Source organism: Micrasema longulum, unplaced genomic scaffold, assembly GCF_059751315.1.
Source record: "Micrasema longulum isolate JH-2025_06_02 unplaced genomic scaffold, ASM5975131v1 h1tg000387l, whole genome shotgun sequence".
Taxonomy (NCBI): Eukaryota; Metazoa; Arthropoda; class Insecta; order Trichoptera; family Brachycentridae; genus Micrasema; species Micrasema longulum.
This window is the reverse complement of record NW_028277588.1, coordinates 429798-446684: the sequence shown is the minus strand read 5'-3', so window position 1 is coordinate 446684 and position 16887 is coordinate 429798. Positions and strand designations below refer to the sequence as shown.

At 33.7% G+C, this 16887-nt stretch overlaps 1 protein-coding gene across 1 annotated transcript in view; it reads left to right on the top strand.

The window, feature by feature from the left end:
- Positions 1 to 1044: 1044 nt before the first annotated feature.
- Positions 1045 to 16887, top strand: part of LOC148281989 (uncharacterized) — a 108109-nt gene continuing 92266 nt past the window's right edge. Inside the window, exons 1-10 of the mRNA XM_088225804.1 lie at positions 1045 to 1192; positions 1301 to 1422; positions 2373 to 2488; positions 3552 to 3706; positions 7949 to 8091; positions 8677 to 8853; positions 9634 to 9743; positions 11721 to 12050; positions 13440 to 13630; positions 16061 to 16246. Of these exons, the coding sequence (XP_088081930.1) occupies positions 1122 to 1192; positions 1301 to 1422; positions 2373 to 2488; positions 3552 to 3706; positions 7949 to 8091; positions 8677 to 8853; positions 9634 to 9743; positions 11721 to 12050; positions 13440 to 13630; positions 16061 to 16246 (1601 nt within the window). The 5' untranslated portion in view covers positions 1045 to 1121. The remainder of the gene's footprint in view (positions 1193 to 1300; positions 1423 to 2372; positions 2489 to 3551; positions 3707 to 7948; positions 8092 to 8676; positions 8854 to 9633; positions 9744 to 11720; positions 12051 to 13439; positions 13631 to 16060; positions 16247 to 16887) is intronic.

Here is a 16887-nt window from a genome sequence, read left to right as displayed (position 1 = left end):
TAGTCGCGTAAACAGAGTTTTAAACTAGGGTTAGCAGTAGAAAAACAATTCATTTTATTTAATACGAGTATAAGTAAAATAAATCTTACCAAACAGTTTCCTTTGCTCGTCATATTAGTTTAAATCGTTTTGTTTTTTTATGTACACACCCAGTTAGCCTGTTGAACTCTTTATAATAATTAACACTGAATTAACGTGTAACATTTGAATATATTTTTCTAATTTAATATAATTTAGGAGTGCACTTTTCTTTGCTAATAATAAGTTTTTTTTCCATAAAGAATGACCGAGAAAACTTGTTGTTTTTTTTAAAACGGTTAAACGCACATTTCCGTCAATATCACAAGTTTCACAGAACTCCGTTTAAATTTTTTATTAATAAAATAAACGTTGATTATATTTTCGGTTGTATGAAAGTATCGATTTGAGTAGTTTGAGGTTATTTATTTGACATTTGATCTTTGACCGTCTTTTATAAAAAAAACATTTTTAAAATGCTAGATGTCAGTAATGCATTCGTTTTTTATTTCTAAAACAATGCATCAAAGTTCATAAAATGCACTGCCTACAAAGTTACCCATACGCGCGTAAGTAAAACAACAAAAAAACTCCACACATACACGTTTTGTTCATGTAAACAACAGCTGCAATATGAACAAAATAAGCCTTTGTAGTTTGCGCCTTAGCCGATCCGGCAAATAATGGCAAAATTCTCGTAGGTTAGGCATTGCTTATGTGCCTATATGGAACACACGCCACTGGCTAGAACCATATACCGCCCACTATCGGTAGCTTGTAGAATTTACACATAGGGCGAGAGAAGTTACAAAAACAGTTGATTTTTCTACATTAGAGATTATAGATAATGTACATGGCTCGGTCCCATTGCGTCATTCTTAACTATGCTTGGTTATAACTGTTTACCGACCAGGAAAACTGCGTATGTACAGATCTACGACATTAATTATTGTTAAATAAAAACTATCCCCTTTTTGAGCATTCGTAGATTGAATCATTTGATCGATATGACAATATTTTCTTGTTTTTTTTAATACAGAAAACACGTATTAGATGCACTTCCTTATATTGCAAGTATCGGGTCTGTAGAATTAATTAAGGAGATGATCATCAAAGGAACAGCTTCCGAGGAAACGAGACAAGAATGGCTCATGTCCATGGCCACAATTCCTAGGTAACGACATTTATTCTAATATATATAAATAATTTGATTTAACGCTGCTCTTGTCAGACTTTAAAACCAAATTATGAATATAAAAAAACCTTTTTTATTTATGAACAGACCACAACGGGAAATGATCGTCAGCATGAAGGATCTTCTGGAAAGATCTCCAATGGACAAAGCAGTTTCTCTTGCAGCTTCTTCCATGGTTCACTCATACTGCAGAAACAGCAAGAGTTCTCGTAAGTTCTAAATTATTATCATAATCAATTTCTTAAATTATAATAACCTTACATATTACAACAGAGACGAAGAACATTTAAGAGAAGGGAATATAAAAGTCTAGGCATTTACAGGACTTATGACCTGTCATTGGCTGGTTTAAGTGGCCACTTTACACACTGTGTAACATTCACCATTCTGCTCATGTTTGAACATCCAAATTTTCTCAACTCTTCTGTCCGTTGACTTTTGTAAAGTAAAAGAGCTCCCTTCTCAAATAAAATTCCCTCTCTGTTGCAATAAATTTATATATGAATAACTCCCTAGGGAGGAAATCCAGCCAGTCTGCAAGCATTTGGACATGCTCAAACATTGTTGAATTAACTACCTGGTAAAAGAAGAAGTATAAAAATTGGAAAATTGTTTGCAGGCGTTGCCTAGTAGGTGATTTGGTTCAGCCGGATGAATCTCACCCACGTGATAAAGGTTTCAGCTCTTTTACTTCACAAAAGTCAACAGATGGTAGAGTTGAGGAAATGTGGATGTTCAAACATGGGCAGAATGGTTAATGTTACACGGTGTGTAAAGTGGCCACTTAAACCAGCCAATGACAGGTCAAAAGCCCTGTAAATGCCTAGACTTCCATGTTTTCTTCTCAAAAATGTTTTCCCTCTCTGTTGCAATAAATTTAAATCTACCTATATCGACTAAAAGTAAGAATGTGATTATTTTTTGTCAGCATCCCTACTGATGATAGGCACCGCACGCGCCTGACTCATTGTAAAAAGGTTTTAATTTGTACAATGAGTTACCTGAAGAAATTAAAGAAATGGAAAGACTTAAAGAATTCCAAATGACCTATTTTTATCTATCCTATTTAATCTTATATAACCTACATCTCGGCTTGTAAGTTTATCTTTTTCGGTGTCTAGCATACGAGTATTATATAAATTGTAATGAAATGTTTTAGTAATGGAGTGCTGTATGGAAAAACAAAACATGGACATAATAAAAATATTCCAACGTAACGTTGAATCAGTACTGCGAAAAGACGTAGGGGACATCCCGAGAAGCCTACGGGAAAAGGTAATAGTCAATTTTCAGCCATATTTCTTAATGTGTAAACATGATAATTATATATTACCAAAATATTACCGTTTGCTAGTGAATATAATTTGAACTTTACCGTTATCAATATTACCGTTATCAATATTACCTTTACCGTTATCAATATTACCGTTTTGCTAGTGAATATAATTTGAACTTTCCCCTTATTGATCCATTTGATTGTAAAAAAATAACATTTAAAATGCGCGTCTTAAAACATACTTTTTTGTCTTATACTTAGTTTCAATAATAAAGTTTTATTTTATTTTATTAAATTTTATCTCTATTTCTTAATATTTTATATATATTTATATTTTCGATACCTGTCACCCTCTTTCCAATATAACACCCACACACCCACCCTCTCACTCACTTACACTCACACAAACACACTTGTATGTATTGTACGTGTATTTAATGTATTTCTGTGGATATCTGTCATTGGTTTTATTCTCTGTATATGTTATTTGTTATATTTGTATTACTGTTGATATCCCCAATAAAAATAAAAAATAATAAAAAATAATAATAAAAAAAAAATGTATCCTTTTATTGTCATTTGGATAAAATATGCAAAAATGTTTCATCACTTTATAACTTTTGGTTGGCAAAAAATGTTTTTCGTCTAAATGTCTACTTTTTAAAATTTTCTATTAAAGAATCTGATCGTCTTGATCGAGGGCCATAATAAAAATATAAATAATCGAAATGAATATTATTGGTAAAAATATATTGTTTTGTTATAGAGCACTATTTTACAATAAATTGAAGCAATTTTGAATATAATATATTATTGCGTCATTATTATCTTCTGTAAATTTTCTAACAAAATTATTCATTCTTCTCGTACAATTTTACCCAGGTAATCTACATATTGATGAAGCGACTTCACATAATATTGTCACTTAAGCCCATTCCTGAAAATCCAATTTATATGGTACTTCAGAACACATAAGTTTAGTTTGAAGAATCAACAATACAATAAATAAAGAAACGCATTTCATGGCCAAGTATTTTTGTAATTACCTTTATTTATTTTTAGGTTTCTGTCAGTATAAAATCGCTAGGAAATATTGGTGGCTTTACAAAGGAATTTGCCGACATGTTAATGGAAGCTATTGAGAATCCCAATATCATGCTCCCTATTCGCATACACTCCATCGATGCCTTCAGGAAGTCACCATGCTATGAAACTAGGTATAATTTGGATTTATAATTCTTTTTAAGATAAAAGTGCAGTAATTGCAAATGAAAACAGGTTTATCGAAGCTAAATTAGCAGTGCACAGCGTAATTTAAATCCCTTATGCTCGGAAGCAAAACATGAAACTGACAGAGGAAAGATTAAAGCAGAGGGAACACAGTTTTTTTATGTTTGTTTTATTGCAATATGATTATGGGTTAGGATAAATGTGTAGGATTTTGGTTTCTGGGGGTGGTGGAGCTCTTACCCCAGTTAGAGATTGACAGAAGACACAAGGTTGCTGTTTAATGCGTATTTATTACATGGTGAATAAATAATTAATTGTGTCACGCGAGTATAACGGCGATGAGGAGTTGAAGTAACTGCACTTGAACTACATGCTGGAACTGAGTGACTGAGTGGCTGAGCTGAACTGGGCATTACCACGCCTTGTTTTCTCTTATAGACCGCGTCCCTTTGTTGTTCATTTCTCTATGGTAGAGACAATGTTAATGTTCTGCAAGACGTTGATCTCGTGTTTCACAGAATGCAATGTATTGAATCCATTAGAAAACGCTAATTTGCTTCATCGGTCGTTGCACTATAATTTCAGATAAAATGAACCCCACAAATGTATCTTATTTGACCTGTTTACACAAAATGCTAAACGAACCGTGAAATAATTGATAAAAGCGGTAATCTCATATTTATTCATCAATCCCAGTATGCCATATATATAAGTAGAATAGAAAATATTCAGAACAAATTTATAAAGTACCTTAAATACAAAACCGGTATTTCTTATGTATCTACTCTCACTGCCTCCACCTTCCATGGAATCATTTCTCTACAATACCGCAGAGTGTGTGCGGACCAACTACTGCTTTACAAAATTATGACAGGAATGGTTGACTGTACAGAGCTGCTTGGTTTAATATCAATACATGTGCCAGCCAGGATTTGTAGACGGTACCACCTGTTTTATGTACCAATGAGTAAAACATCGTATGTTAAAAATGCTTTTTTTCGTAGGACTTTTTCAATGTACAATACAAAATTTAAAAATATAGATTACACAACACTCTGTCAGATTTAAAATTTACACTAAAAATGTATTATGTAACTTAGTAGACATTATAATAATAAATATGTACATCTCCCCTCCCCTCCTTATCCTCTCTTCAAGCATTTTTGCCCTTATCCCGTCCAATTTACAGTAACTTAATGTTCTTAAAATTAATATTTAAAAAATCTTTGATTATTAAGTACATGAAAATAACATTTTGATATGTATAAATTGTTTGTATTTATTTGATATGTAATATATTTTCTTTACTAACTTTGTATACTATGTGGAAATCTGTTATTAGTTCTGAGTTTATACACTATATCTGTTTGTTTACTAAAAATATGTATGTAGAAGTGTTGATTTCCCTAATAATTTTTTTTTTTAAATAAATATAAAAAAATTGCTATTCGCAACCTGCGTAGGAATTGCTGGAGCCACTTCAAACACGACGCGTGCTGTCTGGAACTCTATTATATACTCGGTCAAAACAAAATTTCGAATATTTCACTCATGCCTGTACATTTTTTACATTTACATTTTTTTTTTTGCACCACAACAGGCTAGGAGGCCTAATTACAGTGGTGAATTACATCACAGAGCACCCAGTCTTGAGAAAAATCACATTTTTAATTTTTGTGTTCTCACCGGGAATCGAACCCGGAACCTTCCGTGCGTGAGTCAAGCGTCTTGACCACTACACCACGGAGGCCGCCTGTACCTCTATACGGGCGCAAATCCTGGCACCTTACTTAATCTCAAAACACCAAACTTGGTGTTTTGAGATTAAGTAAGGAGCATAAGGTGGTTCAATTTCATTACTAATATTGAAGTCCGAGAACGGACACAGCAGCCTTGTATAGCGAGCGTTTTGAAGGTGGACTTGCTTGGACACGTGCTGCGGAGTCCTCAGGGGACCCATAAGTTTTCTCTTCTTCACACCTTCGGGCTCCCGCTATCCTGGAAAACTGTCGATGACGATCTTTCGACTTTATTCGGCCAAACTAAGGGATGCGGCATTGACTTAGGAGGAGGCGAAAGTGCTGGCTAGCGATATAGAATAGCGAAAGCTAGAATAATACAATTGCTGTTTCAACTTTAAAAATGTATAAATTTTATATTTGAAGCACCAACTTTGTGGTTATTCATTATAATAAAATAAATAAAACAACATTGTTTTTAGCCACAATTTTTTTTCCACTGACCGGTTTCAAAGCAAACAAGCTTCTTCGTCAAGTTTTACGTAACTAATGAATTCTTTCCTATTTTATTATTTCCATGTTTACCAAATACTACACGTGGAGCCAAAAAGCCAATAAATAAAACAATTTATTTTTAACCGAATCTAACTGAATCAGTCTTGAATGTGGTTCCGTGGCCAGTGTCTCGGACTCACGGATCAAAGGTCCATGGTTCGAATCCCACTCTACCCTAACTTGATTCCCAATTTCTTATAATGAGTTATTTACAACTCGTTGAAAAATGGCCCTCAAAATGAAATATTTGGGTAAATCATAATAACGCAAATATTTCTTTTTTATAATTTTTTTTTTTTTTAAAAAACACAACTTTTTTTTTACTGGTTTCATTGCTAAACAGCTTCTTTCTTAAAATTTACTTAGCTAAAATTAATAAATAACCAAATTAACAATATTCCTTTTAGTCCACTCCTGTCTAGTTTCGATTTTATCCATCTCACATTACCATCCTTTCAAGAAAAAAAGACTTTTATTCATTTGTTTTATTGGCAACATACTGATAAAATAAAATAAAATAGGAAATAAAACATTAGTTAAGTAAACCTTGAGAAAAAAGCTTGTTTAGCTTTGAAACCGGTCTGTGGGAAAAAAATATGTGGTTAAAAACAAAGTTGTTTTATTTATTTTGTTGAAAAATGTAGCTTAAGACCGTTAGGAAGCTTATTGGACTTTTAAAACGGTTTCGGAAGTGTGAAGAGAGCATTGGCGAACGGTGATTTAATTTAGAGGGAAGCCAAAAAAGGATAATTTATTTGTACCTACATAGTAGATACATAATATAATGTAAGTGATATAAACTGTGAATTGCTTTTTTTCTGTAGTTCTGCGTGAGACAAAAACTCTCATCTAAAAAATCAACTCAAACGATATAACTTCGTGATTTATAATATTGTGTAACTATATTATCCATTAATTTAACACATAACTTATATTAAAGTTCATAAAAAATAGCACAATGAATTCAGTCAGTATTAGGTATTTTCATAACGATTGAAATGTCAACTGGTTGATTTTTTCTAGAAATGAATAATGCCAAAAACGGCCGCGTCAAGCGACACATGTGTTGCGAGTCATATGTCAAAAGTATCATCTCAAAGAAAAATAGTCCATAAGAAATAATGTTTGAAATACTGTTTTTCAAATCGAGAATATTCAAAGAATTTGGGTAATCTGCATGTTTACTCTAGGAGAAAAATCCTGCCACTGGGCTTAATATGTTCAAAATATAGTATACTTATTTGTATGAAGAAATAAGCTGGAGTAATCGGCTAGTTCTTTGGGTCATTGCTGACGCTGGCCGCGCTTTATTAATATTTATATTTATATTTGGATAAAAATACAAATGATGGCAATGAATGAGGAATATTTTTCTTTAGTAAAATGAACAAAGATAATAAAAAGTACAGTCAGGAATACAATATGTTTAAGAAAGAAGTAAAAAATTACATCTATAATTCTTCTTTATGTAACACTGATTAAAAACATCCTTAATATCTTTTTTGTAATTTATTTATGTTATTCTCAAAATATGTATTATTGATTAAAATAAATTAATCTATTGTAAGACGTCACTCCCCATTATGTACACAAGAATTGTTTATTTCTTTTAGGTAATTGGAAATGTTAATGTAAATATATGTATTTGGTTAATGTAAAAAAATGTGTTTAGTTGTAATATTGTATTTTAATTTGTTATTAATAAAAAAATAAATAAAAAAAATGATTTATAAGAAATATTAGTTACATATTTATTTATTTTTCTGTAAGTCACCGTAAAACATTATGGATAGTCAAATATAGTAAGCTGCGCATAATCGCTTATATACACGGTTTGCCCCTGGAAGAGAGTGCTTTCACTCATTTCAATGTAACCAATCAACAAATAATAACTTTATCATTTAATTGTATTTTTCTTTTTTACTTTACCTGCAGGAGCTATTTTCTCGAGTTGTTTGCAAAACAGTCGCTCGATGTTGAGATCCGTCTGGCTTCTTATCTACAAGTCATGAGGTGCCCGAGTTATGTTGTTGTCAGAAAAATCTTGCAGATTCTGAAGGAAGAAAAAATCAATCAAGGTATGTCAATCATCGTAATAAAAGTTATTAAAGAGATAAATTATGCCCAGATCAATAAAAAAAAACAGCCTTTCTACTTCACGAAAATCCGCAGATAGAAGAATTGAAGAAGGTCCTGCGCAGTCGAGGCTGTTCGCAAAGCTGGGACAGGACAGTATTGTCTTATCTATTGTATTGTTTTTGCGTAATCCCTGCTTAAAATTTATAAGATTCGATAAACCATGGACGTTCAACCAGCCATTGAAATTTTTTACATGAAATCAACAAATGACTACTTACTCATCGGGTCCGGACTTCTGACCTCGCCATTCCAATGTGCAGCGACAGATATCGCCATATCAGTGGCCATCCTCAAATCATCCCATTCACAAGTCAGCCGCATTGGACACAGCAGCAGACGAGGACCATCCTGCACCCCTCCACAATAGCAGATCGTGTCTTCTCCCTCCAGAAAACCTCACTTCTGTTAATTATATTTGCACCTAGTCACTCCTACCCTCAGTATGTTGAGTCCAAACTCTGGGTGGTGAGTAATTCACTTTCTATCCTAATATAATATAATGTTTTTCTGATTGTAATTTTTAGTTGCGTCATTTGTTTGGAGCCACTTGGATAATCTTGGAAAGTCCACCATTCCCTCTAGAGTAGAGAAACAAGGCTTCGTCTCAGGAAATACTATTCCCCGACCAAACCACCAACCAGACTTGAGAAAATTTTCCCGGAATTATGAACATGGAATATTCTTCGATGAATACAATGCAGGTTAGATTTCAGTAAAAAAAATTTTTTATGTAAAGATATTGTAATAAATTTAGTCTGTATCCAGGCGGTAAAGAATACAGTTATATCTATGAAATATAACTGAAACCCTGGACGAGCGTTTTCAAGTTGGGGCTTATTCTTCATCAGAAACACAGGGGTCAGCTCCTGACGTCTCTGTGACCCGTGTAGATCTATTGTGACAGGTCCCTGTAAATTTGTTCTTTCCCTTCAAACACTAGTCTTCAAACAGCCTAGCCACTGAGTGAAGGGCGAGTATTCTCATATTTCTTAATCTTCCCTTCCAAGCCCAAATTCTTAAAGTAAAATGCCATTAAATATGGGGTTACATCACAAAAAAGCTCCATCCTCGAGGACCAATGATTAAATCTGAGGATGTTAAAGCGCTCGCTCCCTACCTAATAGCCCAGTACTTTAATGATCTGGGCTTGAAGTAGGAGAACAGAATATGAGAACACTCGCCTCCCCAGTCAGTAGCCAGTCTTTTTTAAGATTTAGGCATGAAGGGAAAAAACTAATTTACGGCGACCCTTCAAAATAGATTAGGTGTCAGGAATTTATATAGCACTGACCTCCATTTTCCAGAAGAAGAATAACATATATCAGTCTAAAGCCCGTTAGATTGTAAAAGCGCTAATCGGACAAACAAATTAGTGGAAGGGTATTATTATAGAGACAGAGATATTAATAACACGTAACAGTGAAATTTCGAAAAAAAAAAACAATAAATTTAATTCATAATAATTTTGGATACTTTTTTAGGTGGTAACTATGAAGCAAACATAATCATGTCTCCAGATTCGTACATTCCTCGCTCCGCTTCTGTCAATCTTACCCTAGACATGTTTGGAGAGTCCATCAATATTTTAGAGGTAAGGAACAAAACAAATCGCATTATTCCGTCCATATTTTGAAAACATTCAATATTTTATACCGTATGCAAAGTAGCTGTGATGTTCTTTGAAAAATCTTTAATTGACGCTCCTGCAAAAATTTCTTCACGGTGCATCAGTCACCGATCCTTTTTACCAGGGTTCAAAAATATCATGATATTTATATTTATATGAAATGAAATTCATATAAAAAATTCAAGATACGATATCGCATCTTGAATCTGGAGCCTATATTCGTGCTGCGTTCTAATGTAATGTATTTATGTAGAAAGTCAAATAATAACAACTTAAACCACTAGTAATAACTTACATTATTCAATATGTGGAAAAATAAATTCAGTTACTATATTGCAAGTTATTAAATTCAGACGCATTATTTTTTCTATTTTTTTTTTTCGTATTTTCCATCTTCATTTGATTGCATTTTTTAGCAACTTTGTATGCGTCAAGTACGTTTCTAAAGTTCACGCAAGGGTTATTGTATTGGTTTGTTTTCTTAATTATTATTTTTTTAGTAGGCATGAGTTTGTCGATTACTTTCATTTTCTTCTCCCGATGCCTGGTCAGGTCGACTGCTTATTGATGTACTCGCTTCTCTGGTGAATTTTTCTGTCGGGGTAACCTTTCCTTAGCTGGTTGGTTCTGGTTTGGACGCGCCAGACACTCATCTTTTATCCTTTTGTTATCTGCTGTGATCACACCGTTATGAGTGTGATCCCATTGCTCAGGGTTCGCGACGTGGACGCTAACGAGTTGGATAAGCCAGTAGTGTTGCCGGTGGGATGCAACTGGGCGTTTGCAGCATTTTATAGAATCACACCCTCCACCACTTTCATCCCAAAACAATATTCTCTATTATTTACTTAGCATATAGATATTTCATTATTCGAATTTTCTTTTTGATGATCCATACTCACTTTTTTTTGCTGTAATTTTGATTTTACTTCTTTTATTGCATCTCTTTGACACAAATCTTCTAAGAGATCCACTAAAAAATTAAAGTCTTGATTTGAAGAATGACACACCACTGCAAATGTTCCTGTTATAAATTTATACTAAACCAATAAAATGAGCATCGTGAGTTTTTTTCCGGCAAAACCTCATTTAAAGTTTAATTTTATTTTGGTAACGCCTCCTGTATGCGAACTTAACGAATCACATCTGACAGTCGTGTATCCAAGAAACATTACATGACTATTTGTTTTTTTTTGTGACATAATATGTTTCACTCAGCATCAGCATACATGATTTATACTTATACAATAATACTTCCAGGTCTTCTCAATGAGCTAAAATAATTGAAACCTTCGTGTGAAAATATTTTTGAAACCCTTTTACACTCAAAAAATCTTTTTTTTTTTTTTGCTTCCATCCTACGAGTATTTTTATAAACTGCACATTCCTTACTCCAAACCGGATAGTTAATATTAATTTGTAATGTGTATATTGTAATGTGAAACAGTGCGACCAACATTGGTGTTCTGAATTCAAGTATACATTTATTTTCATATTTTTAAAAACATCAGTTACATTTATCATAAAACGTGTCGTAAACCATGACATATTTTGAATTATACAATATATTTATGTGACAATTCATGTAACCAAACCAAAGAATGAAATGTATTTCTCTAGAGTTGCTGTTTCTTTATGTTATTCCCCTGTTCTGGGTTAATCTCCATTCCGGTTTCCCAGGAAATCTCCGTAAAGTTAAACACGAAGAAATGCTGGAATGTCTTGTAAATCAAAGACAACTATAAAATTATAAATATCAGCGATATATATAATGATGTATATTCTTCGAACCCTGTTTTTTACTGTCCAAATTTAAAAACTCATATATAAAGTTTAATATACCTATAAATACTGATATGATATATTTTTTATCAGTTAATATAATAACACATTTTCATTCAAAATTGTAATTGAATATTTATTTTATTTTTGTGATTTCAGTTGAACGTACGCGGTGAAGGATTCGAAAAATACATCGAAAATATCTTCGGAAACAATGGTTCTTGGAGTCGTACAAAGATTGAAGAAAGACTATTCAGCCTAACTAGATTCTTGAGATCTGCAAGTGAGGCTGATAATATCAAGGAAAAAGTGGATTCCATAAACTATGAAAATGACGGTCTGAAGCACCGTAAACCATTGTTAGATCTGGGAATGAAGATCTTTGGGAATGAGATATCGTATTTTAGTGCAGAAGGGGATGAAGAAATTTCCGATGCAGTCACAAAGCTCAACCCTCTGTATCACGTACAAAAAATTCTCTCCGGCAAGGTAATTATTAAAAATAATGTTACGTCGAGTTGTGATCCCACAGTAGAGTAAAGCTAGGATTTCCTAGGACAGCGGTGCCCGTATCTTAACGGCCGTAGTGAACGGTGATGCGGTAGACAGCAGTCGTAACGGTGACTGGAGAGTGGTTTCCTAGGATAACGGTGTTATCTACACTATTTAACACCATTTTCCTAGGAAATCACTTTCCAAGTCCAAGGCTTGAACACCATTTGACTGCAAATAAATTTTCATTTTTGCACAGGTAATATATTTTTTTAAGAATGGCCATTTGGTCTCATCGCTACGGGGAAGGCCAGGAATATAATGAAAACAATCTTTGATCTGAAGTTTACTTATTTTAAATACTTTTGCATTATGCATATTATTGTCTTTATTACTACTTATTTTTAAAACTTTACGAACATCTTTATCTCATGGTAAGGAACGCTGAATATCTCTCGCTTCATCCCTGCAATGGCGTGTTCTTGTGTGGGTACTCACATCAACATTTATAATATTGCACTGTCGCTGCCGTTCACTATTCAGCGTTGTTTAATGCGCGACGTAAGCCTCTTATTCTTTTCTCACCCCCACAGCCTCAAAATTAAAAAAATTCGGTTGATAATAAAAACCCAAATATTGATAAATATATTTTTTTAATTTTGTGAGGGCCATTTTCAACGAGTTATAAATAACTCTATTAAAATAGATCTGAAGTTGTGATAGAGCGGGGGTGCGAATCTCGGACATTTGATCCGTGAGTCTACGATACTAGCCACGAACCACATCCTACCCCATTATTTTCGTTTAATGTGCCAAAATTTTAGATCCTTCAGGATGATTTTGAAGTATTCGAGATTCGTTTGCTTCAAAAACTGGGTTATGTTGTGAAAGGGTTGCTCCGCATGAAGTGATATATGTAGAATAGCCGGTTGAGTGGTGGCACGCGACGGCTCCCGTTTGTAGATCAGACTTCGTTCTCCCGATTTGATCAACAAGCTAATGAACTAACATACCATTTCACCGTTATAATTAGGAAAACTATTACTTTAATGACTGAGTTGCACTGACGGCAATAGGGTATTGAAGACAGTAAATACAAATTCTAAAAAACGCGAATGTTTAAAGGACAATTAATTTATTTCTTTAAAAGTTATATTATCCGTTCATCATTATTCTTTATTAGCTTAAAAACTGCTTTTGCGATAACAATAAATGTTTTAAATATTAAATAAAGAACTGCACTGTTAGGTTATACAATACTCTTGTTGTCTTACTTAAGTTAAATGTTTAAAGAATACAAAACATTTCCAGAAATTAAAATATCCCCACATAATGCATGTATCTTTATTATGATGTCAATATTTTATTGTTGTTTTCTGTTTTAAGGAAATTTCCTATAAAAAGGCTTCAATGTTTGTTGACACTACGTATGCAGTACCAACCGGCTGTGGACTCCCGTTGACTATGAACCTGATGGGAACCAGTGTAGTCAACTTGAAAATGTCGGGCTCTATATCTGGCACTGATAAGTTCTTTGAGACTAAAAATTTGGACTTCGAGGGGAAAATGCATCCAAGGTAAAAAAATAAATTATTTATATAACCGCTTACCGACGGTTTTGAGACAAGCTCATTCATCTCTTTGTCGGGACTCTCACTACATTAATATGTATGTAAATACTAAAATACTCCGTCACCACAGTACATAAAGTATTCAAGAAAATATTGTATAACATGTTTAGTTTACGGGATGCTGCAACCACTGGTTCTTAATATTCACTTCTTAGTCTCCTTCTGGAGCCTTGTCAGGTCTTTCTGAGTAATAATGGGAATAATCGAAATATTTAGATAATCGAAATACAAGCATTCGAGACATGCAAATAATCGAATTCAAACATCGAATCAATCGATTTTTTTACCGTGAAATAAGAAAACGGAAAAAAAAAACATTGCTGACTGTTGGGTGGGGGGGGGGGGTAAAAAAATACATGTGTAATAACAAAGTACTTTAAAATAATAATGAAGAAGGTCAACCCTACGGGAAATTTAATATAAAGCATGTTTTATTACGCACGGTAAAAATTAGAACAATAAATTGTAAATTTCTTTAAAATGTATAAAAGTTCGCCGAAATCAACCAATAATATAACGTTGTGATAGTGGTGTCATGGTCAGCGCGTTTGCCTACCATGCAAGAGGTCTCGGGTTCGATTCCCGACATGGTTGATTTGAAATATTTATTTATAAGGGTGTTTTCACACTAAAATATTTCATAGTCCCTAGACTGGTATCTGAAGCGTAAGACTGATCATCTAACCTTCATGTAACACAAAATGATCAAAGTACGCTGCAATTGGTTTACCAACGCAGTGCCCTATGCACCATTAGGGAATGATGATGATGATGATAGTTATCCTATTTCCGGGAAACAAACGTGAACTTAATTTGTCACACGCAGAGTAATTTCAAAATAAAATTAAAATTAAAATCATAAATGCTGATGATACGACACACAAAAATGATAAAAGTTGTGAATGTTTACCCACATCTCAATCAGCTCAGGTTAGTCCCTTTATATTATAAACACAAACCCATAGCAACAATTTATTTAACATTACATACTTGAATTTTATTGAACACGAATTATATTTTGCACTTCCGAAAAATTATTAAAATTAATGACTATTGTTTTTGAAATGTCATGTCCGAATTCATATCTCGATTGTCTCGAAATGTCAAGTCCGAAATCATATTTCGATTGTCTCGAAATCTCAAGTCCGAATTCACATATCGATTGTCTCGGAAAACCATTTCGAATGAATTCACTCGAGACATCTCGATTATTTTTCCGATTAGAACGAGTGAACTCGATTAGTTGTAAGCATTTCGAAATGTCTCGATCTTTTTAATAGTCGAATATTTCGATTATTTTAATTCGATTGTTCCCACCATTATTCCTGAGTTTGGCGATTACTACGATGAAAACATTTTTGTCGTGCACTACTTGGAACAGGTCTTTCATGAACTCGCCATAGTGATTCCCTTAAAAAAATAACCCGAGTGGATTTGGAGTCGAACCAGAAAACTCACGGCGTACCGCAACTTTAATTTTACGTCAGTAGTTTTTTGAAATGTCTACATAAATTCTTAAACAGATGAAAGGCCGCATACTTAAGCCACATATTTCGTGAGAAATAATATCCTTTTCTACAACTCATTGGCGGAAGGAAAGACATAAGGTTGACAGAGTTTGGGATGAAAAGAGTATCATAGCTCAGAAATCTTCGGCAGTGGTTTGGAATGCCAGATGCAGCGATGCTCGTCAGAATGTCCTAGGACCAAGATGAGTTTCATGCTATGGTCGCAAACCTCCTATCAAATTAATTATTAATTAAAATTGAATCGGTTCAACATCGATTTTAAAGAAAGATAGGCTGGAGGTTGGGCTTATCCAGAGACCTAAATAGGTATACTGAGTTAGAAACTACCTTGAATATATCTTCTCTTCAAGACTGTCGAAATAAATCCGACCGTATAGTCCTATTTAAAATTCTCAACTCACTCTTTGATGCGCCTGAACTACTGAGCTCAATAAAATTAAATATCCCAACTAGAATCCTCAGACAAAACTTACTCTTTCATACCAATATCCATAGAATCAACTATGATTTTCATTCCCTTATGCCCAGAGTTCTTAGGTCTGCCAACAAACATACCAGTCTTGATTTCTTTGATAACAATTTGTCTTCTTTCAAACGATCAAATTCAATTATAAACACCTCTTTCCCGCTTCCACTCCCACAAAGTCTACTATAAACCATTGAGTCTTTCTAATTTTTTTATAATAATTTTCTATGTATAAATGTGTCCATAAAAATGCCCATTGGGCGTATATATAAATAAATAAAAGAGAACCGAGACCTTGAGGCGGACCTCAGATTAATTTTATATCGTAGATGTTTGATCGAAATTGGAAATTTCGTTGGATCTGTTGGTTTTGCTTTCCAGTATGGCTGTTAACGTTGCGGCAACAATGAGCGTCAATGCAGGGGGCTTGGCCGCCACAGGACTTCGGGTCAACATGCGCATGCATACTTCTACCGCTCTGTCTGCGCAGATCAAGCTCAGGGGAGGGCGCTCCGCCGGCCTCAAGCTGTCTCTGCCCCACACCAAGCAGGAAATCTTCGAGGCCAGGTAAACTAAACACGATGGAAGAGGAAAACGGAAGATAAATATTCTTATCTTTAAGACCAATTCTAGAATGGCATCAATTGAGTAAAGTAATATTTCAATGATGATAATAATCTAAATTGACGTTGTTAAAATTTTATTGAATACCATAATAGTAATATTTTTTGCCACTGCTCGTGTAGTTGCAATTTGGTCATGATTCAGTCATTTGGTCAGTTTGGTGGCCATTTTTAACAATTTATAATTTGCCAAACTTTTTATTTTTAAAAAAATAAATATTGACGTTCTTATAATTTACCAAAATATTTCAATTTTGGTGGCAATTTTTAACAATTTATAAATGACTCACTCTTAGAAAATGGAAATCAAGTTATGGTAGAGTGGGGTTCGAACCTCGGGTCTTTGGTATGCGAGTCCGCAAGCCACGGGATCACACCAGATTCGAATCATCTCACAGTGAAAGAGGCAAATAAAGCAGTAGAGTAAAATTAAATAAAAATCCCAATTTGCGAAATTCAAAATAAATAAAACATTTAATTTTGTAAATAAAAATTCTTGATGGAATTTCATTGTAATTTATTATAGAAATAAAATACGAGTGATATTTTCTTCAAATTTGTGGAATCCACAAATTTGGAATATCC